This window comes from Cebus imitator, unplaced genomic scaffold, assembly GCF_001604975.1.
Source record: "Cebus imitator isolate Cc_AM_T3 unplaced genomic scaffold, Cebus_imitator-1.0 Scaffold202, whole genome shotgun sequence".
NCBI classification, from domain to species: Eukaryota; Metazoa; Chordata; class Mammalia; order Primates; family Cebidae; genus Cebus; species Cebus imitator.
In genome coordinates, this window is record NW_016107517.1 from 4,172,498 (window position 1) to 4,188,682 (window position 16,185).

Consider the following 16,185-nt stretch of genomic DNA (forward strand, 5'->3'; position numbering starts at 1 on the left):
GTCTGCTGGTGACAAATTTTCTTAGTTTCCCATCATCTTAGAATATCTTGATTTCCTCTACATTCCTGGAGACTGTTTTCACTGGGTTTAGGATTCTGGATTGACGGTTTTTTTCTTTTAGCCCTTGAACAATACTGTGTCTCTTTCATCTGGCATCCATGATTTCTGATGCTGTCAATCACATTTTCTTTCCTATAGGTAAGGCATGAAATTTTCATTGATGCTTTCAATATTTTTGTTTTTAGCTTATACTAGTTTGATTATGATATATTTTGGCATGGACTTCTTTGAGTTTATTTTGTTTGGGGTTTGCTCAGCTACTTGAACCTGTAGGCTTGTTATCCAAATCCTGACAAATTTGGGAGATTTTAGTCATTATTTCTTCAAGTATGTTTTTAGCCACACTCTCTCTCTCTTCTCTTTCAGGACTCTGATGACATGAATATTGGATCTTTTGTTATAGTCCAGCAGATCCCTGGAGCTCTGTTCTCTTTTCTTTTTCAGTATGTTTTCTCTGCTATTGGGTAAATTTTATTGTTCTATCTTCCAGTTAGTTCCCTGATTCTTTCCTCTGCTATTTTCATTCTGCTGTTGAGCCCATCCACTGAACTTTCTATTTTAGTTATTGTATTTTTCAGTTCTAATATTTCTACTTGGTTTTTTATATCATCTACTTCTTTGGTGAGGCTTTCATTTTTCATTTAAGTACATTCATAATTGCTTATTGAAGCATTTTTATCATGGCTGCTTTAAAATCACTGTCCGTTAATTCTATCATCTCTGACATCTTGGTTTTGGCATCTGTTGATTATCTCATTTATTTTGACATCTTCCTGATTCTTGGTATGACAAGGGATTTTCAAATGAAAGTTAGATATTTTTGTATTACAAGAATCTGAATCTTGTATTTTAATTGGGCTTCTCTGATACTTCTACAGGAAGGGACAGTGTTGGTGGTAGCTGGGCATCATCTTGTTACTGGTGGAGGTAGAAGTGATGGTTGTCACTTGGCTTCCATTCATACCCAAGTTAGATGGGAGAGCTCCTTGTTACTGCTATGTAGGGATGGGAGGCCTAGCTTCCTACATGGTCTCCACTGACACTGTGATGTATGGAGTGGTCTTGTTACCACTGGGCACTGGTGAAAGTGTAGAATCTCCACTAGGCCTGCTCTGACACTGCCCCAGTAGGGAAGGAGTGGTTGTCTTGATACTGCCAGGTGGGGGTACAAATCCAGGCTCCTCATGTAGTCTTCACTAACACTGCTGCAGGGAGGGCCTTGCAACTGGTGGGTGGGAATGCAAATCCTGGCTCCTTGCTTGGTCTTCTCTGGTACTGCCCCAGTCGAGGTGCTGGGGTACCTGGTTACATCCTTGAGGGGGCGGAAGTCTAGGTTCTTCTCTTGACCTTTGCTGGCATGGGTGAGATTGGAGCTGCTGTTTTATTCTGTGGCGTTTACCTGGATTAGAGCTATTATTGTCAAAAAGTTTTCTGTCTTTCTAGGTTGCCTAGTCCTTTTGTAAGAGCAGCTCTTTTTGGTGTGGGTCTGTTGCTGAACTGGACTGCTGGCTTCTTCAGTTCCAAGTCTAGGGATTATGAAGCAAAAAGAAAGGAATGTACCACTGTGTTGGTGTTTTTTGGGTCCTGAGGTCCCTCGTTGGTCTGACGTCTTCTCTCCACTTATCGGTCTTATGCTTGTTTTATATATAATGCCCGTGGTTTTTGGTCATGCCTAATAGACGAAACAGGGACATCTACTCTATCATCCCAGAAGTGGCAGGCTCCTCAGTTACTTTTTAATTGCCAAATTGTTGTTCATTTTCATAATATATTTTGAATACCGCTTTCTTTTTTTGAGACTGAGTCTCATTTTGTTGCCCAGGCTGGAGTGCAGTGGTGCGATCTCAGCTCGCTGCAGCCTCTGCCTCCTGGGTTCAAGCAATTATCCTGCCTCAGCCTCCCGAGTAGCAAGGACTACAGGCACGTGCCACCATGCCTGGCCAATTTTTGTATTTTTCGTAGAGATGGGGTTTCACCATGTTGGCCAGGCTGGTCTTGAACTCCTAACCTAAAACGATCCTCTTGCCTTGGCCTCCCAAAGTGCTGGGTTTACAGGCGTGGGCCACCGTGCCAGGCCAAATATGACTTTTATTTGCTACCTGACTGCTGGTTTAAATTGTTCACCTTTGCAAATTTTATATGTTTCCTGATAGTTTGATATTTAATTTTAACTATCTTGCTATAGGTATTTTTTAATGTAATCACCCTTAAATCTTTTTTGCACACAACTGCAACTGAAAATCTCTTAGAAGAGGGCCCAATTAGCACATTTTGAAAAATGTCGAGGCGGGGGTGGGGAGGAGGGGGAGGGATAACACCTGGAGAAATGCCTGATTTAGGCAACAGTGGGGGTGGGATGGAGACAGCAAACCACCATGGCATGTATGTAGCTATGCAACAATCCTGCAGGGTGCAGGACATGCACATGTACCCCAGAGCCCAAGCACAATAAAAAAAAAAGATTTTTTGCTTACAAAAAAATTTGTTAAAATTAACTCTATGACAAACATAAACCATGAACAGTCCCAAATATATGTTACACTTAATTTTTCTCATTTCATTGAAAAACAAAAACAAAAACAAACCTCTACCGAAGAGTTAGATTGGTGTGTACATATGGTTCAGACATATGTCCAGGGTTAGGTAATAATAAATGTTTTCTCATGGAATATTAGTACTATAAAAGTAACTGAACATACATGCAGTAGATGTGTCATCAGTGGTTATAGCAGCTCTTCTTCATTGATGCTGTTGTGTGTTAAATTATTCCCAAATGGTTGCTGAAATAACTATAGAGGTTTGAGTGAATTACTTTTGTTTTCCAAAGTTCCTTGCATAAGCATTAGGAAATAAATTCTTATTACTGTTACTTTTTTTGATGCCATGAGGTGTGAGAGAATAGGGTCATGTTTGATCTTTCTGGTTACACTGTTTAAACGACACGTGAACTGGCTGCTTATGTTAACGTGTGTGGTGGAGGAGGCCATTGTGTAACTCATAGAAGTGATTTTTAAGTTGGGTTAGGGTATTTTAAAACTGGCACATTTTGGAAAGTGTAGGGTCTTGTTTCTATCCACAAATTACAATATTTTACTAAATTCAAGTACTTTTCTCCAACTAATTGAGTGTCTGAGAGATGGTCATTTTGAATAAGTGTGTCTTTCAACAGAATTCTTAAATGATTTTTTTCTTGTTGGCAAAATCAGAAAACATCTAGAATAAAAGACAGTAGAACAATAATCAGGTGTCGACACTCTTAGCCTGTGTGTGTGTGTGTGTGTGTGTGTGTGTGTGGTTTTGAAAGTGATAAATTGTCAACAACTTGCTAGAGATGGAACAAATGGAAATGTTGATTAAAAATGCCTGATAAAACTTATCTGTAAAATACTTTATCTTTTTGCTGTACTTTTGCACTGTGTTGAAAGCTAAGAAGTAATTGTAATAAACTTTTTTAGTCTTGCCTTTTAAAAACTGATTGGCATTATCTCAAACTATAACTCACAGGGTGCTGGTATAGAAATCTACCCTGGGAGTCAGTGCACCCTGAGTGACAATGGGATCCATCACTGCAAGGAAGGGATCCTCATTAAGGTGAGCATCGGCCAAAAAACCCTTTTTTCAAAGGACAGAATGGCTTCACCTACAAATTATACCTTATTAAATTGTTGGGTTCTATTTTCTGGTTTTGAAAAGCATAAACAGTATATACATTTCAATAATGTCAGTGATTGCAATCTCTTGTGAGAATGCTTTGTTACCCATAGATCTGCAGAAATTATAGAGGAAAGCTCTGTCACTAAGGACTCAGACTGCCACAACACGGGACTAAGCATAGCTTTATTTTTAGAGTAGTGTGAATAAAGATTTTTAAAGCAGGAAATGTTTAGTATGACAGTTTCTTAAAACATTTCTTTTCAATGTCAAAGGACTTCTTAGATGAACATTATGACATTCCCAAAATATCCACGGTGAATAATATAATACATAATAATGAAGGTTATGGTGGTGTCTTGGCGAAACCTACAATCTTCTCTGATCTGCAAGAAAATGCTGAAGATGGAACAGAAGGTATGCTATATTTAGTAATTTTTCTTTCCTTCTTTCTTTTTTTTACTCCTTTACCACTGCACTGATAGTAATTTTTTAATATAAAAACATAATTTACTTTATTTTAGCATTAAATGCTGATTAAGTCTCTGAGTCTTCCTCTCTTCCGTAAAAAAGATTATTGGGGATATGCTTCGGAGTGGAGAGAGAGAGAAGCTTCATAAAGCCATAACATTATAGAATGTGAAAGAAACTTTCACGGTCAACTAGTTCAATTGTCATTCAAAATCTTGATGTTGTATCTTCTGTGCAGTTTCCTTCTTATCATGCTTAGCCTTCAATGAGGGTGGATGTGTGATAGGAGCTATGGGTGTGTGATAGCAACCATGGGTGCGTGACGCTATGGTGGGTGTGTGACAGCAACAGTGGGTGTGTAATAGCAATAGTGGCTCCTGCTGGCATTTGTTAAGGCTGGAGGCAATGAAATGAACGTGCCAGGTTGAAAGCTGCGTTTCCTGGAGGGGATGGTGGAGTTTACCTCTGTTTTTATTGGTAGAAGTAAATGTCTTCCTGTCACCTGCCTTTCTTGGCAGCAAAGCGGAGCTAACTCAGTGGAAATGTGTGAACTTCAAGCTATGAGGTGGATCACTATTAAGTCTCAGTCATAGTGGAGGATTAAGCATTGACGTAGGTGAGGAAAGTTTAAAGCAGTTTATTTATTTAATTGGCTTTTTCAGGTTGAAAGAGGAGTTTAAAAGTTAGTCCTTGTCATCCTTCAGGATTCTCTCCGGTTATATCTCTGCAAGGTTTCTGTTTCTTCACAGGTCTCACAAAAGTGAAATCAAGGTGTCAGCTGGGCAGGTCTCATCTGAAAGCTCTGGGAGCAGAATCTGCCTCCAAATGCATTCATGTCATTCATTGGCAGAATTCATTCCTTTAGCTCCTGGGTCTGAGGTCTCCTTTCTTGCTGGCTGCTGGCTGCTGGCTGGGGCTGGCACTCAGCTCCTAGAGGCTGCTCTCAGGTTCTTGCCTCATAGCCCCCCATCTCAGCAACAGAGAACCTCCCTCAAGGCAAATCTCTCATGCTTTGAATTTCTCTGACTTCCTCTTTTGCAACCAGCTGGAGAAAACTAATTAGCAACCTTAATTACTTTGTAAAATTACAGTGCAAAATTCTTCTGCCATTTAATAGCCAATAAAGTTAATACCAGGGGGTGGTGATCATGGGGACTATCTAGAATCAGCTACTAGATTGGGACTTCATTTAGAAAAGTTGCACTGTCTTATCAGTCTGTGCATCCTAGCTCCTAACACAGTGCTTAGCAGATAGTAAATAACCAGGAAATGTCTGTTGAGTAAAAGTGATTCTGGAATGAAAAGGGTAAACAAAGAGTTCAAAATTGATGATCCTGCATGAGGGTCAGGGAACCTTGACATAGAATGCAAGGCAGCTGTTCATTGAGATTCTTATGGGAACAAATCTGTAAAGCCCAGTTAGAGGACAGCAGAAATCCTTTGCCAAAAAAACTTGAAAGCTCTAACAGACGGTGTAGAAATACATGTTTTAGTTGGGTTAGCTTATATATGTAACTTTGTTATTATTTGTTCGTTTCTCCAGAAGATAAAGCACTTAAAATTCAGGCAAGTGGAGAGCCAGATGTGGCTGAAAGAGTGGATCTAGAAGAGCTGATTCAGTGTGCAACTGGCAAAATGGAGCTTTATGCAAGAACTGACCCTTCTGAGCAAGTTGAGGGAAATTGTAAAATGGAAAAGAAACAAATGCCCCCCCCAAAAAAAAAAACCAAAAGAAAAAAGAAAAGGTTGAGTGAACTGGGGATCACACAGGCTGATGACAACTTAATGTCACAGGAGATGTTTGTTGGGATTGTGGGGAACCAGTTCAAGTGGAATGGGAAAGGTAGTTTTGGAACATTTCTTTTCTGACCACCATAATGTAAGTAGATAGCAAAATACTCGATTTTGCACATGCTGCCCTAAGAATCACTGCTGCCATTGTAGTTTGCTTTATGTCTGTATTGTATATTTGATTATTTGGGCTTGAGTGAAAGGTAGATTTAGTTCCATTTGCAGGCGTTGCACACAAAACACTCCCTCTTTATAAGAAAGATCATAAACACATATAAAATAGAAAATATTTGGAGATTTCTTATCTGAAAGTCTTGCATTCTTAAACACATAGTTCTCTCATATTAAGGGTAATTACCCTTTTTAGTGTAATTACCCTTTAGCATTTCAAAGAGGCGGAAGAAAGGAAGGGAATGCAGGACTAGTACATAAACATGCAGTAGGTGTCACATGCACAGCCTTCTTAGAGCTGTCTTTTCATCCCAGTTATAGTGTTGGATTTCCATGCTGTATTTGTCTTAAAATAAAAGCTTTTATGATTGGGAAGTTATCTGCCTAATCATACGTATCATTGAGACTCAATAGGGTGCATTTTTTTGTTGAGCTATGCAGTCATCAAAACAGCGATAGTCAGGTGGTTTGAAACAGAAATGAAATGTGTTATTCAGAGCTGATGTTGTACATAGAGCATTTTCACTACTGCTGATTGTGAATGATTAAAAGAAGGTATCTTTCAGGCTGGGCAGTGGCTCACACTTGTAACCTCAGCACTTTGGGAGGGTGAGGCAGGAGGATCACTTGAGCCCAGGCATTTGAGACCAGCCTGGGCAACATAGTGAGACCCCATCTCTTCTAAAAATAAATTTTAAAAAAATTAGCCAGGTGTGGTGGTGCATGCATGTAGTCCCAGCTACTCAGGAGGCTGAGGCTGCAGTGAGCTGTGATTGCACCACCACATTCCTGTCTGGGTGACAGAGCGAGACCCTGTCTCAAAAAAGTATTTTTCTCTTACTGTTACAGTATTCTGATTATAGTTCTGACACATAAGAGATTTTTGAAATCAAGAGGTTCATAATCAATAGCTTAAAAACAAACCTGTATCAGATGTGTGTTCTTGGTATCATGTTGTGAAACACAGCTTCTAAAAATATTTATATTTTAAAACTGTATGTGACATTAATATGCCTAATGATTAAAATTATAGTGATGAAATAACACAATTGAATCCTGTTATATCTTTTCAAACCCACTATGGGCCATCATGTTGGTGTAGCACATGTGATCCATTGAAGAACACACAATATGTTGATATCTGTTTTCATGCTAGAAAGAGTATTACATTTTCCCCATTAAGTGTGGTTATGTTTGTTTCTTAAATTTGAGTAAAAAATAATACGTATTTTTTGATGCTACTAAATGTAGGCTTTATGTTAGACTTATTGTTTCATCATTGAAAGGTATTTTTACTTTTTAAAAATCTTGTTGAAAAGAGGTTTAAAAATTAATGTTCATTTCTGCATCAGTTTCAGCCAAATGTTGATACTAAAATCTTGCATTCTTTTTTAAAAGTTTTGCCTCTAGATGTGACACCTTAAAATAAAAGCCATTTATTCAACTTAAACAAAAAATTACCTTTTTTTTTTGAGATGGAGCCTTGCTCTGTCACCCAGGGTGGAGTGCAGTGGCGCTACCTTGGCTCATTGCAACCTCCATCTCCTGAAGTCAAGCAATTCTCCTGCCTCAGCCTCCCCAGTAGCTGGGATTACAGGTGCCTGCCACCATGCTCAGCTACTTTTATTTTATTATTATTATTTTTTTAGATGGAGTTTCACTCTTGTCACCCAGGCTGGAGCGCAATGGCGCGGTCTCAGCTCACTACAACCCCTACCTCCTGGGTTCAAGTTATTCTCCTGCCTCAGCCTCCTGAGTAGCTGGGATTACAGGTGCCTGCCACCATGCCCGGCTGATTTTTGTACTTTTAGTAGAGATGGGGTTTCACCATATTGGCCAAGCTGGTCTTGAACTCCTGACCTCAGCCTCCCAAAGTGCTGGGATTACAGTCGTGAACCACCGTGCCTGGCCTATTTTCTTTTTGAGATGGAGTCTTGCTTTGTCACCCAGGCTGGAGTGCAGTGTCATGATCTCAGCTCATTGCAACCTCTGCCTCCTGGGTTCAAGCGATTTTCATACCTCAGCCTCCCAAGTAGCTGGGATTACAGGCACCCACCACCATGCTAGGTTAATTTTTGTATTTTTAGTAGAGACAGGGTTTCACCATGTGGTCAGGCTGCTTTTAAACTCCTGACCTCAGGTGATCCATCTATCTTGGCTTCCCAACGTGTTGGGATTACAGTCGTGAGCCATTGAACCTGCCTTTTTTGTTGTTGTTGTATTTTTTAGTAGAGATGGGGTTTCATCATGTTGCCCAGATTGGTCTCAAACTCCTGACCTCAAGTGATCCACCCACCTCAGCCTCCCAAATCACATTGGTTTTTCAATTGAATTTCTACTTTGTCTTGGTTTAGATTTTATAGATAGATCAGTAATGTTAATACCTTTCTTGTTCCTTTTTATAACATGAAGTTTTTCAGATTTCATATCTATTTTAGTTTAAATCTAAGCTTATATTAATTTTTATTCACAATTCATTATAATAAGCAGGCTTACTTTGTTCTTCTTTAAGTTATATGTAGTACATTTTGCCTTAATCATGGAGCGTTAAAAATTTCAAATGATATAGTATAGGGAATCTAGGGAGTGCCCTGGAAGGGTATGGATTTGTTATTTGAGATGAAAATACTGATGTGGAAAAAGGATAGCCTTCTGTGTTGATTAACTGTGTATCCTGTCTTTATGGTTCACCCTTATTGTGAGCTTGAATTTATGGCAGGTGGCAAAATTCTATACCTTGATTTGAATATTTTATTTTAGCTTCTTTAGAAGTATCTCCCTTCCTCAGTTTCTTAAAAACTGCCCAGAGATCATTAGGTCTCAAGTGTATATGCTCCACTTTTCTGGAATTAATAGAAGGATGGTGAAATAACCATTTTCTGGATTTTGCTTTTCAGAGGCAGATTGAAGAAAGTTATATATAAAACACTGATGAGCTCGTAAGAACTGTATCACTCACGTTTCTTTGTAATTCAGTTTGCTGTGGTTTGTTATTCTTATTCCTTTCTAGGAAATACATTCCACAGGCTTCTATGGAAATTAAGTTGAGATAAATTTTGATAATTGGGCTTTGATGCAAATTTTATGCATAGCATTTAATTTTATAACATTTTGTTTTATTCTGTGATTTAAAATACCCTATATATATGTTTTAAAGTCATATATGTTGAAATGAATATTCTCCTCTTTTTCCAGTTCTCACTATTAATAGAAAAATGTATATCTTTTGAAAACAACAAAAAAGGCATAATGTAATAATGCTCTGAAAGTTGCTGTTGCTATTTTCCTTTAATATATAATTATGTCTGTACATACAAATCTACCACATTCTTTTGATAGTTGTGTTATACTCCATTGCCAGAATTCTATCAGTTATAAGTGACAGAAACTCAACTGAGAAAGGCTTTATGAGTGTTGGTTAATTCCTGGAACTAAACATCTAAGGATGAGAGCTTGATTACATTTCTTTTATAAGGTTTCTTGATAGTATGAGTTCTTTTTTTTCCCCTCTTGAGACAGAGTCTCGCTCTGTCACCCGGGCTGGAATGCAATGGTGTGATCTTGGCTCACTGCAACCGCTGCCTCCTAGGTTCAAGCAATCCTCCTGCTTCAGCCTCCTGAGTGGCTGGGACTACAGGGGCATACCACCATGCCTGGCTAATTTTTGTATTTTTCAATAGAGATGGGGTTTTGTCATGTTGGCCAGGCTGGTCTTGAACTCCTGACCTCAGGTGATCCACCTACCTTGGCCTCCCAAAGTGCTGGGATTACAGGTGTGAGCCACCATGACCAGCCAGTATGAGTTCTTTCATGTAGTTAAAGGGAACAAGGAAGAGTGAATACTTTACCACGTTTCTTACACACACTGGGTTTTCCTCCAGTGTGAATACTTTAATGTCTTCTAGGAGAACATGGAAAGGCAAATGCTTTCCTATATTCCCTACATTCATAGAGTTTCTCTCCAGTATGAGTTGTTTCATGATTATGCAGGTGACTAGAATGAGTGAAGCCTTTACCACATTTCTTATATTTGTATGGTTTCACACTAGTGTGAATTCTTTTATGGTTATGGAGGGAACTGGAATATCTGAAGGCTTTACCACATTGATTACATTCATAGAGTTTCTCCCTAGAGTGAGTTTAATTATGATTATGAGGGTGGCTGGAATAAGCAAAGCCTTAACACATTCCTTATATTGATAGGGTTTTGCTACAATATGAGATCTTTCATGGTTATAAAGGGAATGGAAATATCTGAAGGCTTTGCCACATTTCTTACACTTATAGAATTTTTCTCCAGTGTGAATACTTTCATGTAGTTAAGAGAGAAAGGAAAAGTAGATCTTTTCCTACATTCCCTATATTTATAGGGTCTTTTGCCAGTGTGAATTCTTTCACATATTTGACAGGACCTGGAAAAACTGAAAGCTTCCCACATTGATTGCATTTACAGTGGTTCTCTTCAGTGTGAGTTCTCTGATGGATTTGCAACAAATTGCGAAAATCAAAGGCTTTCCACGTACTGAACATTTATAATATGAGCCTCCAGTGTGTGTTATCATGTGTCCTTGAACACTGGTGAGAAATGAAGGCTTTTCCACATTGTTTACATGTGTATGTCTTCTCTCTGCCTTCCTCACAGTCATGATTTGTGTCTAGAATTAGGTACGATGTGCCCACAAAGGGAAGAATGGCAGGTGAAGACGCACCTGTTTCTACACACACTGTTTTTACACGGCTTTATTCCAGTAGGAATTTTCTTGTTCAAATTAAGATTTGGAATCTGGCTGAACATTTCTCCATGCCAACTACCTTCTTTACTTTCACATAGTCTTGCCACCATATGACTTTTTTGATTTCTCCAATTTTTGGGGGGGGCGCAGACAGAATCTTCCTCTGTTGCCCAGGCTGGAGTGCAATGGCATGATCTTAGCTCACTGCAACCTCCGCCTCCTGGGTTCAAGTGATTCTCCTGCCTCAGCCTCCTGAGTAGCTGTGATTACAGGCACTTGCCACCACACCTAGCTCATTTTCGTATATTTAGGAGAGACAGGGTTTCACCATGTTGGCCAGACTGGTCTCGAACTCCTGAACTTGTGATCCTCCTGCCTTTGCCTCCCAAAGTGCTGGGATTACAGGTGTGAACCACCATGCCCAGCCTTCTTGAAAAATTTTTCTACTGATCTTTAGTGTTCTGGGTTTCTCATTTGTTTTCTGTAGAAGCTCTGTTTCTAAAAGTTTCCCACATCACACTCCCCATAGAGATCCTTTTGGAAAGAATCCAGCAAAGCTCACCCCTCCAGGGTGAAGTTACAGTTACATCCTCAAAGGCCACTATTCAATTTCCCAGTTTCTGCCATATCTGGATGATCTCCCAATAGATTTCCTAGTACCCGCATGTCACAGGACAATGGAAGCCCCAGAGGAACCTGTGGAGGCCTGTTGGAACAGAGGAGACCAAGAAGTGAATAAGGACCTAATCTACTTTCTGTCTCTATGGATTTGCCAATTCTTGATATAGCATATAAATGAATCATGCAATATGTGCCTCTTTGTATCTGGCTTCTTTTCCTTAGTGTAATATATTTGAGGTTCTTCCAAGTTGTAGCAACCTACATTGATTCTATAGCCAGGGATCAGTACTTTATTTCCTTTTATGGCCTAGTGCTATTCCACTGTATGTACATGCTACAGTTTATTTATTCCTCTGTTCATCCATTGATGGATATTTGGGTTGTTTCCATCTTTTGGCTGTTATAAAAATTCTGCTTTAGGGAGTATACTTTTAAAGTTTTCTGCCTTTTCACCTGATGAAGATTAAAAACACTGATATTTTAAATTTCTTTGTTACAAGGTTTATTATTTGTACCAGTCACCAGTAAATATGTTGATGGATACTCAGATTCCTTGATGTGGACAAGAGCAGCCATTTTGATGTTTGCCATGAACTAGTGAATCTAAATATTTGTGGGAACTTTTTGTCTGATCCTGTGTTAAGTGCTATAGATGGTAGGACTTCCAAAAGAAGCAGAAAGAGGAGTTGTTTTACTTTATCCCACCCATTGCCCCTGCTCCAGAACCAGTTATTCTCCAGAATTGCATGGGGTACAAGAAATCAGAGTTTGTTTTTAAGCTATTGATTATGAACTTCTTGATTTTAAACATCTCTTATGAGGCAAATGATCCTCTCATGCATTATCACACTAGTTGAAATCCCATAAAATTTCTCAGCCTTGAATTTGCTAGACAAAATAGCCTTTGGCCGTCACCTTTGCAGAATTCTGGGCAGCCATATTTCCAATGCTTATTTTCCATGCATTAATGGCATTAGTAAGCTGCTTCTTAAACACTAATTTTAGGCTGGGTTTGGTGGCTCTTTTTTATAATTCCAGCACTTTGGGAGGCTGAAGTGGGAAGATCACTTGGGGCTAGGAGTTTGAGACCAGTCAGGGCAAAACAGCAAGACCTCATCTCCAAAATAATTTAAAAATTAGGCAGGCATGGTGGCACACATCTGTGGATCCAGCTACTCAGGAGGTTGAAATAGGAGGATTGCTTGAACTCAGGAGTTAGAAGCTATATTGAGCTACGATTGCACACCAACCTGGGTGACAGAGTGAGGCCCTGTCTTTTAAAAAAATATCATAGGCTGGGGACAGTGGCTCACGCCTGTCATCCCAGCACTTTGGAAGGCTGAGGTGGGCAGATCACCTAAGGTTAGGAATTTGAGACCAGCCTGGCCAACATGGTGAAACCCCGTTTCTACTAAAAATACAAAAGTTAGCCGGATGTGGTGGCAAGGCGCCTATAATCCAAGCTCTTAGGGAGGCTGAGGCAGGAGACTCCCTTGACTCCCAGGAGGTGGAGGTTGCAGTGAGTGAAGATCGGGCCATTGAATTCCAGCCTGGGCAACAAGAGCAAAACTCCATCTTAAAAGAAAAAAAAAATCACAACTTTAATGTATTATGCTTCCCATGAAAACAATGCAAAGATTTAATTAGTTTTTAATTGCTTGCTAAATTGTTCCAATTTTATTCAAAATGGATTTTAAAAAGCTACACACCAAGATTAGTCCCAGTATTTCAATGAGAAAGTTGGCAGTCCACCTAACCTGAAACTCCGGAAGTGTACAACACCCTTGACATCACCCAAACAAATAGGCCTGAATGCAGAAAACTCTTAATTTTGGGTGTAAGCAAATGGAACCAGAATTGTCTGAGATTCTGGGATGTGAATGTGTTCATCTGCGAGGGTTAATGTCGTGGATCCATTCCACCCAGACTTTCCTTTATCTAAGTGTTCTCAAATGTTTCCACAGTCAAACATCAACCATTTTAGCCAAATTTCAACAAAAATGAGCTAGAGAAACTAAGAAATTTGACCTGGTTACCAATTGACTACTAATATAGAGTTCTCCACTTCCTTTGGCAATGGTTCCAATCTGGAAGATTCAAGACCAGCTTTTAGCCAAGATCGAGTAATAGGTTTAACCCCATGCCTTACCTAAACTAGACAAGATATCTGAGACAATGGTTTTTCAGACATTACATAACAGGCAACACAGGACTGTAATCCCTAAGAAGAGAAACTGAAACAGTAAGTTCTACAATTACACCGGCTTAGTGCCTAAGGGCAGATTCCAGGCCTCAGTACAGGGAGGGGAAATGAAAATGAAGCCTGAATAATTCACGAAGTCAGTGAGACAGAGTCAGAGTTTAGCAGCCAAGGCAGCCAGAATTTGCAAGGCAGAGCACTGGAGGGGAGGAAGATGTGCACACAGTGCCAGAAACCTGCAGAGGGTTCCCTCCAGTATCAGTTGAGTACCAATCTGCATGTGTCTAGCTTGTGGATGACCGTCTTCTCCCTGTGCCTTCACATGGTCTCTGCTCTGTGCACATTTGTGTCCTAATCTTATAAGAACACCAGTCACATTGGATTAGGGCCCACCTATATGACCTTCTTTAATATAAAGGACCTTCTCGAAATATAGTCATATTTTAAGGCACGTAGTTTAAGACTTCAACATAAGTTCAATCTATGAATTTTGGGAGAGACATAGCCCACAACACCTTCCTAATGTGGACAGTTATTGGAAGCCAGATGAAATTTATGAAAAAATGGTAATGAAAATATTTCAAAAGTGAGATTTTAATAATTTTAGGTCTACATGGTTAACCTTGAGCTACCCCCTTTAAGATGTTGCTAAATTGGGCATGCTTTATTAAATAGATGTTTTATTTGTGATTACTACATTGTTTATTTTTTTACAAACTTAACAGATTTAAAATCAATTAAATAAGCATATTGCATCTCCTTTATGGATAAATCGTGTGCCTCAGAGAGCCCAAAAACTTGATGACATTCTGTGAAGTTATGTAATGTACCTGAAGAAACGTATCTGTTCTTGTTCTGACTTCAATTCTAAATAAAAGTCCAGCTTCAAAATCAATTAAGAATTATTTTAATCTGGAAAACCTTGGAAGTTTTACACATGTAAAACCTTGTCCCTGAGAACCTTTTCTCGTCTTCTTACCACTGCACCACTCCACAAATCTTAGCTGGGGTGGCATGGCATTGCCTCAATCACAGGAACCTAAGAGCTCAGCCCCAAGACCACCACTTTGTGGGTTTGCTCAGCCTTCAGTTTGTGAGACTTCAGCTTCTGGGGTAACAGGGCAACCAAAATGGATGAAGAAACACTTCAGCAAAGTAACTGATTTGTCCACAAAACAGTGAAAATATTGATGTAAAAATTCACAAATCAAACATAAATCTATCTCCATTCTGCATTTCCAGAACTTGGTTTTATATTTACACAGTGTTCTTGGTCATCCACCAATATATTCTGCGACTGTCTGAAGAACTTTTATTAAGTTACTACACCTGCTCTTTTGATCAAAAGTCACAGAATTGTGATGATTAGAAAATTCAGTTATTGCTCTGTGCAGACCACTTGCCAGTGTGGTGAGTGTAGTGCCCTTAAAGATGGAATAGAAGTCTCTGACTTCTGAACTAAACATAGGAGTTCTCAAAAACACCAGACAGGACAGTGAAATGGCATGATCAGAACTGAGGAACATCATTTCCTTGGAAAGTCTGACAAATATCTAAGCACTGCCTGAAGTCTACTGAGTACAATGCTCCATACACTTCCACAGCAATAGAGTAACTGCCACTGATACATTATGATCCACATCATCTTCATCTGCCTTCCCAGGCAGTGTCCCTGTCCCCCATCTCGAGCTTCATGCTGTTTCCAGCTGCTGCTCCATTCCACCTTAGATGCCACTGCTGCCTGCAGTGGCTAGTTCCCCCGCTGGGTGGCACTCTGGGTAACCTGTATCCTTTCACCCTGCACATGGTTCTCGTGTCTTTATGGAGAGATGCCTTGGCAAATAAATGCCTCAGTGCAGGAGTCACACCAAGGCTTTCCGTTCTGTGCCTTCTTTCTTGATCTTGTGATGGGACTTGGGTTTGAAGGCTTTGTTGCTCATGTGGCATGCAAAGTATTTTGTTGCTGTGAACTCTCTGACAGTGCTTTGTCTGGGGCACGAATAAATAATTTTCCACACAGCTCACAACTGTAGGGCTTACATCCTGTGTGTGTGCATTGTGTGTGTGTGTGTGTGGGTGTGTGTGTGTGTGTGTGTTGAGACTGAGTCTTGCTCTGTCACCCAAGCTGGAGTGCAGTGGCAGGATCTCGGCTCACTGCAACCTCCACCTCCCGGGCTCAAGTGATTCTCCTGCCTCAGCCTCCCAAGTAGCTGGGATTTCAGATATGCATCACTATGCCTGGCTACTTTTTGTATTTTTAGTAGAGATGGGGTTTCACCATGTTGGCCAGAGAGGTCTCAAACTCCTGACCTCAAGTGATCCACCCGCCTCGGCCTCCCAAAGTGCTGGGATTACAGGCATGAGCCACTGCGCCTGGCCTTCACGTGGATTTTTAGGCATTCTTTCAGGTGGGCCTGTGTAGTGAAACCTTTTGTGCACATTTCACATATGGCTTGTCTGCTGTGTGGCATTTCTCAGCTTCCTCCA

At 39.9% G+C, this 16,185-nt stretch overlaps 1 protein-coding gene across 1 annotated transcript in view; it reads left to right on the forward strand.

Annotated features, from left to right (window-relative positions):
- The window catches only part of LOC108317455 (SHC SH2 domain-binding protein 1-like), a 20,535-nt gene extending 9,865 nt beyond the window's left edge, over nucleotides 1-10,670 (forward strand). Inside the window, exons 3-6 of the mRNA XM_037745518.1 lie at nucleotides 3,565-3,651; nucleotides 3,987-4,128; nucleotides 5,726-5,853; nucleotides 10,554-10,670. Of these exons, the coding sequence (XP_037601446.1) occupies nucleotides 3,565-3,651; nucleotides 3,987-4,128; nucleotides 5,726-5,853; nucleotides 10,554-10,670 (474 nt within the window). The remainder of the gene's footprint in view (nucleotides 1-3,564; nucleotides 3,652-3,986; nucleotides 4,129-5,725; nucleotides 5,854-10,553) is intronic.
- The last annotated feature ends 5,515 nt before the right edge of the window (nucleotides 10,671-16,185 follow it).